This window comes from Ambystoma mexicanum, chromosome 1p, assembly GCF_040938575.1.
Source record: "Ambystoma mexicanum isolate Mex_15411 chromosome 1p, UKY_AmexF1_1, whole genome shotgun sequence".
Taxonomy (NCBI): domain Eukaryota; kingdom Metazoa; phylum Chordata; class Amphibia; order Caudata; family Ambystomatidae; genus Ambystoma; species Ambystoma mexicanum.
The window spans coordinates 682,937,652-682,952,990 of NC_090921.1; the positions used below are offsets into that span (position 1 = coordinate 682,937,652).

General features: G+C 47.6%; 1 protein-coding gene across 7 annotated transcripts in view; it reads right to left on the reverse strand.

Annotated features, from left to right (window-relative positions):
* SEMA6C (semaphorin 6C) overlaps nt 1–15,339 on the reverse strand; it is a 471,162-nt gene that overhangs the window by 74,021 nt on the left and 381,802 nt on the right. For all 7 annotated transcript variants that reach the window (XM_069649822.1, XM_069649813.1, XM_069649807.1 and 4 more), the window contains one exon: nt 11,909–11,999. In XM_069649822.1, coding sequence (XP_069505923.1) covers nt 11,909–11,999 — 91 coding nt within the window. The remainder of the gene's footprint in view (nt 1–11,908; nt 12,000–15,339) is intronic.

Sequence of the window (15,339 nt, forward strand, 5' to 3'; positions counted from 1 at the left end):
TTTATACTTTCAGAATACCTCTGGGGGCATCAACACGGACAACTCTGTTCATCTCAATTAATTACCACCAGGACTTAGTTTGAAGGTAGCTACGCTTCACCCTCCATTACAAGTTAAATAGCTTTTGTAAATGAGTAAGTCCAACATTTATCCTTAGGCCAGGCTCTTTTGGTATTGTTTCAAAAAGGAAATGTGCTTTTAACCAATTTTATATGTACAAAATCAATTTCACTTACATACATTATATAGGACCGAATTGTATCTTAGTGACATTCCATTCTAAGGCTGTTGCCCAATCTTTGACTTTCCCATTTCGGTCTAGCTTCCATGTCTATTTTTGGTTCGAAGGCATATAGGCAATTACCGCATAGCTTATGACCACTTTGAGCTCACATGCACTACGTTTTACTCATGTTCCTGTCTTACAAGACGTTATAGTTCACATTACCTCCTGCAATTCCCCAATTCTCTCTCTCCTTCCCTCCCTCCCTCATCTCTCCTCCCCTACCCTCCCACTTCTTTTATTAACTTCCCATCTCTATACAATCCTCTTCTCTCCTATTATAGGTATTATTTTACATTTCAGATTCTAGGCTTTTACGGTTTTCTTCCACTTCTTAACCTCGGCGACTCATTATCTTTGTTTTGAGATAGTTCAGGTTACATGTGCGTTTCGGAGCAGGCGAGGTTTAAAGAAATGGGCTTCTCTGTCCCGTACATGTTCATGAAATGGATTCCATATAGTTAGGAATCTTAGGTATTTGCCGGTGCTGATGGCGCATATCTTCTCCATAGCCATCACCCCCCAGATCTTAACCCTGCAACACTATTTTTCAATACAAGGGTCAATCAGGACAGGGTTTACTGCTATTCCTCCTCTTCCTTTTCCATCTCCTTACTCCTTATTTACAGACCCCTGGATACACAGCCAAATTTGGGAAGACCTAGCTGATTTGATTGCAAGCTCACACTCGGGACATCCCAATCTCTGTAGCCTGGGAAACCTCTACATGTGGGCCTGGCTAGAGCTATCATCTAACATACTCAATGTAAATGTGAGCCCAAATTTAGAAGGTTTGGACCTCCACCTGCAGAACACACTGACGCACACACTCAGCTGAACGTACACTGGAAGGTATCTTCAGGGCAGCTAACCTGATCATTACTTCACACGTTCCCATTCTGCCTTGGGGAGGGGGGTGGGGTCACTCCACCATTTTCTTCTCACTGGTCAATTCCTCATCTTCCTCTACCCATTTTAGGTACCAAGTCTCACAAAAGAAACTGGAAGACTATTACATTGATGGAGGAATTGATCCCATCTGTTCTCACCCAGTAGCTCAATTATTCTGCTCCGTCTAACCCTCTTGAAGCAACAGAATTGGCAGTTGGATCACTAATTCTCGTTCTTCAATCTCTCCCTTAAAACGTAGAAACAACCCAGGTGGTTTCGAGAAAAAAGACCCCACAAACAACAAGCAGAAGTTTAATGCACAAAAGCAGAAGACATCACATGGATGAGGATAAACTGATCATCCTGAAACACAGAAGAGAATTTCATTCTGAGATGAGGAAATCCAACACGTGTTTTTATTCTGACAGAATTTTCAATGCCTGAAATCAGAGAGAAACGTTTACAATTAAGGGAATTCCAAAACCCATCTGACCTCGCCACTAAGGTCCCTACCTCACAAGCACTTTGCAATACCCTAGCTTCACACGTTCTACCGACTTCTCCCATAAGATCACCTCCCATTTTCCAACCAAATGACACTTCCTTACTTTCTTGCCCCATCCCTAGAAACATTCGAATGGCTAATTTCACACAGCTCTTTCGCAGGTGACCCTACCCCCTCGATCCCCCACTGACCTCTGTCCACCAGAATTCTTTTAAAACACTTTTCCGAGGAGCCACCCATGTCCGAAGCTGCAAGAGTTATCAATGCTTCATTCCTATTAGGGATAGTTCCTGCAGAATTCAATGAGGCATACTCCAAACCGCTACTAAAATAATTGGCAGAGACCAGTCTAACCCTAATAACTTCAGGGCCATCTCAAACTGGCCGCAGATAGTTAACGAAACTTGCAGACCAACAGGCTATCCTCAATGTATAAAATGTCCCTCTGATATCCAACTCTAGCAGAATTAAGTGCCGTTCACCCTACTGAATCAGTACTTTTATCGGCATGGGATGATCACAAATTAATTGCAGACCAGTTGTGTGGCAGCCTTGATCCTCCTTGATCGGTCCACTGCTTTTGATCTTGTGGACCATGAGGTGCCAAGACATTGCTTTGTCAATGATCACAGATTGTATACTAAACATGAATCATGTCCTTGCTAAACAATAGTTCCCAATGCTTTAGGATGAAACCTTTCCTATCAGAATGATAAAGGATGCTTGTTTGGGGGTCTCGAGGGTGCCTCCCACACTACAATCTTTCATTCTATATCTTGCACTCTTCCGTCCTTTATCAGATCCTTTTAACTGTTGCAAAACAATCACGTTGATGACACACTGCAGGAAGGATATGTTTTAGATATTTTAGGAATTAACCATCAGCATTTCAGAATACATTCTAATACGTAATCACTGGATGAACTGAAACCACCTACTCCTACCCTAGAGAAAAAGAAAATCCTAATTTCAGGTATACAATTTTGCCCTTTCCTTACTTTCTCGAAGAAATCAAAGACTCTACCCTCTTACTATCCCCTTCCACTCAAGTAAATCATCTGGGCTTCTTAATGTATGAAGACATCCCATTAGGGCGGACAATCACCCCAGTTTCCAAGCCAGCTTTTGGGCACCTGGAAGCCTTAAGGAGAGCCTTACCTTTCTTGGATTTTCCACATAATGTACGGCAATCCATGCCGGGGTAATCTCCAGGCTAGAGAACACAAATAATCTATACCTTGGAGCCCCAGCCTCCCAAATTGATAGACTCCAAAGGATCCCACAACGCGGGAGCCAGATTACTACTTCCAGGCACTAAAGAATCTCACCTGCCCGGATCTCTCTACGCTGCTTCCCAGCAGGGAGGCAGAAGAAGTTTTAAAACTATTGTGCATATAATATGACGCTATTCATAGAACTGGAACCAAATTACTCCAAGAGAAATTAAAATGCCAGAAAACTCCAATCTCCCTCTATTATTTCACTAGTTGCTCCCCTGTATTCAAACCAAAAAACAGGGAGTATCCTCCATCTTAGACCCTCAGCTCTGGACACCCGTCTTTACATCAGAGATATTACATGATACGCTGATTCCAAAAGCCCTCAAAACGCTGCTCTTTACCTACCAATAAGCTTCCTTGGCGTTACCTTACCAGTGCGGCTAGGATTTCAAGCTTGGCAGTGATTGAGATTCCACCATCCTCTCTCCTCCAGCTTACCAAATGTCTGACCTCTGTGCGTTGGCTTAGCACCCCAGATAGCGCGACCTGTTTTTAGACATCTTACAGGTGCCATCTGGCAAAAGCCTAGACCGTACAAGGGTCACTCGCGCATATCTTGAGTGCAGCATATAACCGTGCACGGACTATAGTTTGGTTGCCTCCAGCACGACACTGGAGCATGCCGTCAACGATGATGTGCTCACTTCAAGCGCAGGGCTCACTTGCTTCTATTCTGACCAGCGCGTCTGCTGATCCACCCACTTCACTACTCATGCATTTACACTTACACTATCAAATCCCATTATTCCTCATTACTTCCTTACCCTGCCATCTGTCTGCCACCTCTTCATGTCCTCCTATTTCCACATTTCCCGGTACCACCTTATCAAACACATCAAGATCTAGCTGACCCCAAGCGGGGATCCAATATGTGACTTCTTGGGACATGTTTGGCACCATAAACCCACTCCGGGGGTCGCCTGGGGTGCCACACTAGCCCCCCGGCACGCCAGTTCAGCAGAGGCTTTCAAGGGCTCCCCTGAGCTGGCGTGGTGGGTGAAGGCACCTTATTGAAAGGAAATGCACCCCCCTCTCGCCAGCTCCAGCACAAGAGCGCGGTGCATTTTCTTTCAATAGGGCACTGATGCTAAACAGTTTACTGTGATTTTACCAAAAACATTTTATTCGAGGCATTATTTAACAAAACATTTTTACCGAAAAAATACTGTTTATTTTATTTTGGGTGGGGGGGCGGGGCTCACCCTACCAAACTCCCCATTTCCCCAGTTCTTAACCCCCTCAACACCTCCCCCACCTGTTTTAACAAAGAAATTCGGTATTTGTTTGGTAAAACTGTTCTGGTAAAAATATCTTGAATTAAAAAAACTTAGATAAAATAAATGGATACCATGCAAAACCAGCATGGAGCAGCCTTTAAAAGGTTGCCCAATGCTGGTTTAGCAGTGGTGCCTTATTGAAGTGATTAACTCCCCGCTCCAGCACGGGAGCGAAGAGTTAATCACTTAAATCGAGTGCTGCAGCAAGGCGCCCCCCGCCCCAGGCCTTGATGGGAGGTGGGGGCATTGGCCTCTGGTGGCGAGCCCTCCCCTTTGATGTCTGCAATCCAGGGCAGACTTGCTGCCCATGTTTCTTGCTTGCCAGAGGAGCTGGCAGGGGACGGAATGAGAGAGCTAGCACTGCCAACGAGGCGGAGGGTGGTCAGGTAGCGTCCCCACCCCACTTCGCTTTTTCAGACACTTACCATAGCTAGCCGTTCCTGCCACTGATCCCATATTACCCACGGCTTCAGTTTAACTAAAAGTGAGACTTCAGGTAAAGCTATTTGTTTCCACCGCTGGCAAGGACCACGAGCAGCGACAGCTCTACTGAGCAAAACACAGTGTGTTTGTTTTGCAAATAATTGGGGCAGGTTTTAAACCTCAAGTTAACATTATTGAACTTAAACAGTAAACTCTGCAGATGGCATGGAGTGGTGCCAGCTGCAGCTGGGGTGGTGAGGAGGGGTTGGGGGCGTGGGGGGGCACATTTATTTTTCCTCGCCCTGAGTGCTGCTGGGCCAATGGGATTGTAATGTCCTATTTCTATGCCCATTTGGTTACTGTTTAAGGACAGGCAGCCACCGGTCCCATTTCTATTTTGTTGTGGGTTGCAGCCCACCACGTATGCACAGAGGCGGGGTTACCGCCAGAAAGGGTAGTTCGGGGTCAGAGGATTATAAAGAGGTTAACACAACATGTTCCCGGCTCCTGAGTTTTATTGAACTATGTGTTTCATTTGTTGTATGATTCGAATCCGCCCCTGCGGATCTAACAGGGATGAAGGTTGAAAATGTTTCTAATGGAGGACCAACTGGCAACGAGACCCACATGAAGCGCCGACTTCCTAGACCTTGTTAGTCTAAGCTACTTGTTTGTGTGATTTTGTTAATCGATTTGTGGTAAGCCACAGCAGTGACTGGTGTGATGGGGGCTCCCCGTGCCTCGGCCCGCCCTGTACTAGCATCAAAGCATACGCACACAATTAGACTCGCACACGCACGTCTGATCGTTCCAGAGTCCTGGCGGCAACTGCCTCGCGGACCGTCTTTATTCTTTACGCAGATGCGCGGCCACAGCGAGGCTAGCGCATGCGCAAATGCATTACGGACGTAACATCCCTTTTTTTCTTTAAACAAAAGAAACAACAAATTACAACAGCAACACATTTACATGTCAACCATGAATGTTACCAACGTTAACTTTCTGAATAGTGTCTCATTGACCAAGGACAGTCACCTGTTCAGTCTCCTGAGTCTAGAATGTAATCTTTGAGCCAAACAGGTATGGCGCGGCCTTGTCGCGCCAGGTACCGCCGTTCCGCCTGCAAGCTGAGCGGTGGGGTCCCGACTGTCGGCGGTGGACCCCCAGATGGGTCATCTTCCGGCACCTCTGTATCTTCCTCCTGCTGCCTAGGCCTCGTCGGATCAGCGCCTGGTGGCCGGCTGTCAAATTGTTTTGGAAAAGGACTAATTGCGGGTGATGGTTCCCTGTGCATTCGCTGCAGTAATCCTAGATCCTTTGACATGGGTGACGACCGACGGTTGGGGTTCATATGGCAGTGACAGTTTTCCCTCTGGCCTGCGGTTGCTTACCAGTACCGAGTCTCCAACCGCTATGTCCTTTTCTCGCAATCCTCTCCTTTCGTTCTCCTTGGCATGATGGGCTTCTCGTTCCCTTCTCACCCGGTCATTGTCTATGATCCCCGGCTCACGACCTTCCACCTCCGGGAGGAGTCCCCTCAGACATCTCCCAAACAGAGCCTCGGCCAGAGCCACACCTGTGGATTGATGCAGTGTCGACCTATATTCTCAAAGAAACTCAAATAGGGTTCTCTTTAGTTCCACCCCACTGTTGGCCGCTATGCGGAATACCTTATTAAGTGTCCTCATGAGCCTTTCGGCCTCTCCATTCGCCCTGGGCCACAGCGGCAACACCTTCCGATGTTGTATGCCCCTTTCTCTCAGTTATTGTGCAAATTGGTTCCCAGTGAATGGTGGCCCATTGTCCGAGCAGAGGATTTCAGGGAGGCCATGCGTGGCAAACATCTTTTCCAACGCAAGGATCGTAGGATCTGTGGCATGTGAGTCAACTAGCTCCACCTCCGGATACCTTGACCATTGACCTACTGCCACTAAAAAGTACATGCCCCTCCCAGTTGACCCAAAGTCAGTGTGGACTGTGCCCCACGGCTTCTCGCTCCGTTCCATAGAATTTATCGGGGGTGCTCTTTCTACGGGCTGGCCGCCTGGCACGACAAACACCCTCTTACATGCAGCTCAACTAGGGCTTCCAGATCTGGGAACCAAACTTTTGTACGCAGCCTCGCCTTCGTCTTCGCCACTCCCTGATGTCCGGTGTGAGCCAGTTCCATGACTCAGGCTCTTAGCTACCATGGAATCACTATCTGCCGACCTCTTAGTAGCACCCCATCCTCTGAAGTGGAGAGTTCATCACGGATTTTCCACAGTGCTTGAAGATCCTTCTGGGCTCTGTCCTCCGTCCTTGTGTTATTCTGCAGAATGCTTCTCCAATCGCTACTCTGAATTGCAGCTCTGATGATTTTAAACACCTCGTCGTCTGCCGACTCTTGTGCCATCTGATTTCTGTCCAGCGCCACCGTCATGGCAACTGCCACGACATTGTGTATGAACTCTTTGCACTCTGCCACATCACCCTGATCATCTTCCCTCTCAATATTGGGATGGCGGGACAAGTAGTCTGCCGGATTGTTCGTCCCAGGCCGTTACACCAATTTGACCCCGTATTCAATGAGGGCAAGCATCCACCGTTCTATCCTGAGATGAGGTTTTGAGGATACACCCGCTAAGATTGGAAGAAGCGGTTTGTGATCCGTGATGACAGTTACCGGTTTATCGAGAATGTACAACCTGAAATGTCTGCAGCCCCATAAGATGGCCAGGGCCTCTCTCTCTGAGAGTAGCGACGCTCAGTCTCCGTGAGGGCTTTACTTGCATATGCTATCGGTAGCATTTCACCTCTCACGCCCTTCTGCATCAGCACAGCTCCTAAACCCACCGGACTTGCATCTACAACCACCTCAGACTCGGCTGCAGGATCAAAATACACCACTGTGTCCTGATCGGACAATGCCTTCTTGATCTCAACGAACGCATCTTGTTCTTTGGTGCCCCAGACCCAAGCAGCTTCATTTTTCGTGAGGGCCCGGGGGTTCAGAGAGTGACGCCAACCCCTTGATGAAGCGGCCGCAGTAATTCACCATCCCCAGAAAACTGCGGGCTTCCATCGGCGATTGGAGGGGTGCACCCTCGCGGATGTCTCTGACCTGAAACACAAAGCCAAAAAAAACCATGCGATCCCTGAAGAATTCACATTTCTCCCAGTGTAAGGTGAGTCCAAGATCTTTCAGTCTCTGTAGGGTCTAGACGCTTCAAGTGTTCGGCATGTGTAGTGGCAAAGACCAAAATATCATCACTCATATTTATTAATCCCCTTAGACCTGCCAAAGCACCCCTAATGGCATTCTGAAACACCTCTGCCGCTGAAGATATCCCAAAGCTGAGGGGCTTAAACTGGTAGAGACCCTTGTGCGTTGTAAAAGTAGTAATGTACCTTGAGTCCGCATGCAACTCCAGCTGGTGATATCCCGCTCTTAAATCTAGTTTCGAGAATATCTTGGCACCCTGCAGTTCATTGATGATATCTATAGTGGGGGTCAGGTGGCGTTCTCTCTTGATAGCAGCATTGGGCAACCGCATGTCCACGCAGATGCAAACCTTGCCCGGTTGTTTGGGCTTAGGTGCCACCACGATTGGCGAGACCCATGGAGTCGGCCCTTCCACCCTTTCAATGATATCCATACTGATCAGTGCTTTGAGTTCCTTTTTAACCTGGGACCAAAGATGGAACGGAATTCGTCGGTGTTTCAATGCCGTTGGGCGGATCGTTTCGTCTATGTGCAGTCGCACTGGTTCTGCTTTTAGTCGACCAATCCCGTGAAACGTGCTCTCAAACCTCTCCGAAAAGTGAGTCTATGTCCCCTTGGTAAACTGCACACGCAAAGTAGACCAAATCTAATGCTTCAGAGGCCACACAACTCAACAGGTATCGCGGGCTTACATCCGTGATGAAACCCTCACCTTAATCGTCTTTCCTTCAGGGGCTACAGGAGCTACAAACACCCCTTTGATTGGTAGGGGAGTGTCACCCCGGAACGTGAAGATCTTCGCCCTCGAATGGTCCAATGGAGGGGGGCCTGGGAGGGCTTCATAATGTTCGGTAGCCAACACACATACTGAGGCACCAGTGTCTATTAGTACCTGAGTAGGGACCCCTTGAATATTAACAACACACATCGGTTGTCTGCGTTTTCTCACCCCGGTAGCCAAATTTGAGATGAAAAAGACCTCTTCATCCTCTTTCTCCTCCTCTGCGATGTTGAGTCTTTGGACATCCTGTTACACTGAAGCGACACTGCGTTGTTTCCTGTATCCACCGCTTAACCTCGCGGGTCCCCGCTGTGTGGCAATTGGGGCAGCAGCTCTGCGCATTCTGGCATAGTGCCCTGGCGTGTTGCATCTTCCGCAAGTCCTCGACTTGGCTGGACAGTCTTCCGAATGCGGCAAATCGTACCCACAATACTGACAAATGACCGCGTTGCCTTGTGGAGATGTCGGTTCCTGCCTCTTCTGGCTCCACCTTGACTTGGGGCGGTCTTCCAACCGCAAAAGCTTCCTCGAGCTTGCCTGGGCATGCAGCAGCGTCTATTTTAGCCCCTCTACTCTCGGCAAGTTCGTATACCCTTCCGCTGTCCAAAATCTGCGCCAGTGACATATCTGGCTCTCTCAAGACCTGCCTCCGCAGTTTCCCGGAGCTGCACCCTTGGATCAGTTGGTGGCAGACCATTAACTCAGCATCCGTCCATCTGCACGTGGTGGCTAGCTGTCTCAAACGTGCACAGAATTCATCTAATGGCTCCTCATTGTGCTGCTTTTCTCCACACATGACAAACATGTCAAAGTCCACGTTGGATAAGGGGATAACATGATACCTTAGTGCGGTTTCGACCGCGTCGTAGTTTACCACAGGTAAGGTGAGAGACTCAAATGCGCAGTACCTCTGTGCCCGCCGAGTACAACCGCGTCGCCACTTTGGCATCATCATCTGTTTCTCCGGCGGTGGCGAAAAACATGTCAAGTTTTTTTATCCAGAGGAGCCATCTCGGGTCTAGTTTCGAGGGGGGACCCAAGTTGTCAAATTCTTGCATTGGTTGTAATGAGCCATGTTGTCTTCTCACCACCCTCAGTGTTCCAGAGTCCTCTCCGTCGCTGTCCGTCATGTTCACAGATCGCACAGGCACCTCAGACCGTGTTAGAGGCCGCAAACCTGGCTATATACGTGTCCAACGTGCCTGACTTAAAAGGAGCAGTCTCCCTTCCTAGGAAGACTGCAGAATGTCCAAAAATTTAGGGATTGTCTACCTCAGTGTTTAGACAGCGCACGAGCACCCTCGCGGGCCGCAACCGCCTTAAACACCATAAACAAAATGACCACCGTCACTCGTGTGAGGATCGTGGCACACATTGGGAACAGCTCTGCGGAACACCTGTGCACAGCATTGCCAGTCACTGGCCTTCCCAAGTGCTCAGACTGTCAGGAATTCATTCTCTCCAATTCTTCTCAGCCAGCCCTGCCTCTGGCAAGCATGAGAGAAAGCGTAATCCAGAACGGACATGTCAACGCGAGGATTAACGCATGCGCCCTCCTGCGAGGAAACGGAACCAGCCAATTTATTCTTCAATTTGTCATTTTCATGAAATTATCATTTTCCCTGTGCAGTTCCTGGCGTTGCAGCTCTTTGTGGGCTCCTCAGCAAAAAGATGGAGGAAACGGCATGATTAATGGGGGTGCAGGACAAGTCGATGGGGCTCAATTATGCAAAACGATGATTGAATGCGGAAGAAACAGCTTAATAAATGAGAACGGGGTGCAGTCCTTTCCGTCCCCCTCCAAACCTCCCTTCACGCGTCCATGTCAAGCACCGACATTTAAAATAAATCAGGGTCACAGTGAATCGCACCTACGTTGGTATTTTGACTGGCACCTTGAAAACGGCAGCCGAGTCCTATTATATTTTGCTTATGTGTAATGTCTGTAGCTCAGGAGCGGGGCGCATTCAGGAAGGACCTCTCTCCATGTTCTAGATAATTCTCCCAGCAATCAATAACTGTTGAAAAAAGGCAATTCCACAGGCATCTGAGCCTGAAGCACTCTGGCATGCCAGCGCTGCTTTATCGGGTAGAGAGACCAGTGGTCGAAGTGTACGAAAATAAGTACTGGAACTATGTTCCCTGCTGGCCTGAACCCACTCCCCACAAACCCTGTTGCCACACCCCCTCCCACGCACAATACAAACCGCCAAACAAATACACACCTGCTATTTAAGGGAATGTGCAATGCACTGAAGTGCAAGTTTCAACTTCTCCCTACACTTATTTTAAAACTAAACCATTCCGGAACGGGTTCTTTTTAAAATTAAAGTATATGAATTGTAAAACTCCTTTTAAAGTGGAGGAGCACCGCTTCCAACCGCTCGCGCCCACTTCAACCACTGAGAGCAATGTGGCAGTGGCCAATCTCGCTGTCAGGGGTAAGGGTGTGTGCCAGGGTAAAGTGTGTGCAGTAAGGACTGTCCTTTACAGACCTTATTTTGCCATGGTTTGCCTTGTAGCCATGGGTGGCCTGGGAACCAAAAGAGTCCCTACAAATAATTTTGAAAGTGTACCCGTATTACACATTCTCAGCAAGCTCAACCCTTTTCCTTTGAGAACATTAGGAAATAAAATAGGTTACCACACAAGAGGTCCAGGGTGCACACGTCTACTGGGAAATTGCCAGCGCTCCCTATATAGCACGTTTTCCTATTGCCCTACTAAATGGTACCCCTTTTACCAACGGTGAAGGCGGAGTTCATCCACAAGAAACCGGCCCATGCGTGACACGCAGATTGAACATAGCTCCCAGGAGCTAGCGCTTAGTGGCTGAGCTCTCTTTCTAGTTTCTGGGGCGACAAACGCCAACGTGCCCCATATCTTGGCGACTGGGACAGTTGATACTGGAAGGACGAACATGCGGATTGGTTACTGTGGGGCGGGAGCGGCATTGGCACGTGTCCCACAGAGCGCTTCGTTTCTCCAGTTTTCTGTAGAGGAAAACAGAACTGGTACTTTGGTGTTTGAGGGAAATCAGGAAGCAATGACAGAACCCCTCCCCCTTACCCTCAAATGATTTCTGGCTAGGACACCGACTGCTGTGACATGCATTCATGCAGGGACTCAGACCCAAATAACTCTTGAAATTTAAAATGGCTGCACAGTCGTTTAGAGGTAGCAGTGGAGATGGTTTTCCCAGAGGTGGCAAAGATATGTTTTTAATTCATGAGAGTACATGAGTGCAATGAGTTCATAATTACCAGCAAAGAGGGCCACGTTGTGCTGCTTGGCGTCAAACGGACACCGGGCCTGCCCGTTCATCTCCTCGTCCTCCTGCTGCAAGCTGTCCATCTGTCCCAGGGCACAAAGTGTCAGGAATCATTAGACTCAGTTTTGTTTCCAAGACTGGACATATTTTAATCTTAAATCTCTTCTCCATTCTTTTCTTTAAATATTTGACATGTAAAAAGTGATCACGCAGAAGCCAAAGGGTTCTGAGCATAGCACCACAGCATAGAGGACCAAAGTACCGAACACCTCGGCGCACTCCTCAGACCCCTTTCACATTTTAAATGCAAGTCATTTTGTGCTGAAAGCTGTGATTCTTCGAATGTCAAGTGCAGTACAATGTTCAGACCGAGCAAAAATACACACAATACATTTCGCTGTACATTTGTGTATATGTTCACTTTTTCCCAAATAATAGTGCTCACTATGTGACTAATTGTGCATTAGGCCTTGAACTCGTAAAGGCATTTCCTCCCATTTTATTTAGTCTATTCTGATAGGCGTTTCCAGAGAATGATCTCTTTGATGTCAAGCAAAATTAACCATTTTTTAAATGACGATTGAAGTTGATCTGTGGAGAGGTCCTGTACATTTCCCTCAACCCATCTGACCTACTAATGGGCAATATAAAGCTGGATCGACATGTATTCCTCTGCTGACAAGCATTCGTTGAGGGCCTACCTCCTAAGAATCATAGCTAGAATAGCCCTTCTACTTTCTCCAACCGACCTCAGAGCTTGTGGTAATGAAGACTTACATGTGTCATGCACCCTGTGTCAAAGGGTCCCAGACAACACTGAGACTCAGAACATCCTTGGATAAAAAAAAGACTTTGAATGGGGGAGTACCTCTTCTCTGTTCCTTACAGGAACCGCACATCCACACTGTCAGGAGAGCTGCCCTATGCGACTGAAATGGGGACAGGACACAGAAGTAGGAGGAGCAAAGAAAACAAGATGAAGAGAAATCAACCCAATGTCGGCACTGAATTAGTTGGGGGGAGGAGTGGGGTGAAGCCAGGTGCCTGACATTGCATACACCACGAGAGGGGTGTCAAGAAGCCAGCTGGCCAAAGGCCTATCCTGAATCACAGATGACACCGGAGGTTGAGGACGCCTGTGGCGGAGTCGTACATTAGAGGAAGAAAGAGTTTGTGAAGTGTCCATTGGCATCGAACCCTAGAATAAGTTCAAGGGATCATGGGCAACTCAGACTGTCTGATGGACAAGGACTAGCCCGGCGAGACCCAACAATGTGATTGACCTGAGAAGAAATCCAGAGAGAGCCCATAAACACGAGCCAGAGTGGGAGATGTCGATATGAGAGGCACGACTTCGGCTCTAATCCCCAGGAGCAAAGGTACGAGACAGAGCTTGCAAATCTAAGATACAGGAAGTAGATGTGACAGAACGTCACTACCAGACCCTGAGGAGTGAAAACGGTTTCAAGGAAGGGCCTGCAACTCAGAAAGAACCAACCAACCAGGTGAGCGATGAGTTATCCACCCAGGGAGAACCAATTGAGAAGGAGCCCCAAGAGAGACAAGGAACAACGTAACTGGAAGAGAGCACATGAGGGTATATGTCTGGAGAGAAACCGCTCCAGCTAATCCCTGAAAGCCTGCGACCGAAAACACTGAGACACTGTACACTTGGGAACAGAAAGAGTCCAGTGAAAGACCATTGGAACAAGTCATTGCATTCTGGGATGCAGAGACAAATCCATAAGTGTTGCGACAAAAAGAAAATCAAACTTGGGTGCAATGGACCATTTCTTCTTGTGAGAGAGGGTCCAGTGTGAGAGATCATGAGAGTAAAACAGCTCGTTCTTGGATGCAGAGGGAAAATTCCTAAGCGCAGGCAGAGGAAGAAACAGGAACTTGGATGCATTGTACTTGTGGTGAGATAGAGCCCAGCGAGAGAGACTACAGCAGTAAAACTCTGCATTCTGGGGCACAGAGGCAAATCTCGTTGAGTCAACAAAGGAAGAGAAGGAACTTGTACACACTATACCTCGGGCGAAGGCAGAGGTATGGAAGACAGAGGTATAGTGAGAGAGCAGAAGAGAAAGAGGAGGGAAACAATCGGTGATGAGACGATTCCAAGGGCATCAAACACCATAAAGAAGAAGGTTGGACCTGGTGGCTCTGAATGAGAGGGAGAAAGCATGCAAAGCACTGCCGGAATAACCGCGCGCCTCCTCATTTATCCCAAAGGTAATCTCTCAAAACCTCTACTAGGAATGAATCTGCAATCAAACATTATGCAGCTAACTCCTGCATTTTCGTTTAAAAAGGTTCGGTGAAACAATCTTCGACTACCATGCACCGAGGGAATGGAATGCCATCCCCCCTGCTGTTAGTTCTGTACCTTCAATAGTCACTTTTAAGAAATGCGTAAAACCCCTGCTTTTTAATAGGGTGGATTAACCTATAATCTTCACAAGTTCCCCCTCCGATGCCCTGCTTTCATCTTACTTGCTGCCCTCTGTTGCCTTAGGGCATGTAGCGCCCTCCCTACAAACTAAAATAAATAAATACATTCTGGGGTACATAGGCAACCTGTGAAAAGCACAAACCAAAGGCAGACTTCTGATATGCTGGACTCTGCAGAATAAAAAAAAAAAAAAAAAAAAAAAAAAAGGCCAGTGGGGAAAAAGGGAAAGCAGACACTAGATTCTGAAAGAGTCCAAACGCCAAGTGCCCATAGACAGAGACTGGGGATTTTGAGCAATTACTATTTGGTAGATGGAAGGAACCCATAAAAAGATGGTACAAGACCAAAGAAATAAGGGGAGTGGAAAGCCAAGAACATTGAACCAATCTTGACAAATTATCTTTCTTCAATACATATTTCAACTTTATTTTATGACGTCATGCATTCTTTAGGACACCCATCACACCACACTAGGTTGTGCTTGTATGACTCTCCTAGTTGCCTTAGATCCTTACCCACCCTTGAGCTTCTCATCCGTTATGTCTCAACAAATCCCCAGGCCCGATCATGGGTACAGAAGTGGTCAAATAAAGTGCCTTTGCATATCCAACGTCCCAAAAACCCAGTGAAAACCCCATCTCATCCACCTAAAGAAAACACACAGAGAGGTATGCCAATCTTGAATTTCTGGGGCATTAAATGGCTCAATACTTTTTGCAACGTCCTCGAGATATCCAGACTCTAAAATCCCCTATAGACACAATCTCTCTCCCGGTGATAACAGACATGACCACCCTACACCAACTATCAGCCCCTTCAACAATGGCCTTAAGATGATCCAAGCAAAGCACGGCAATCTGAGAGAGACTGGAAATGTCAATGCCTGGTGGGATAGTTAATAAGCTTTCTCACCCCCCGCACCACATTAAACACTCTACGCACATACCCAGACAATGAGTATCCTTATC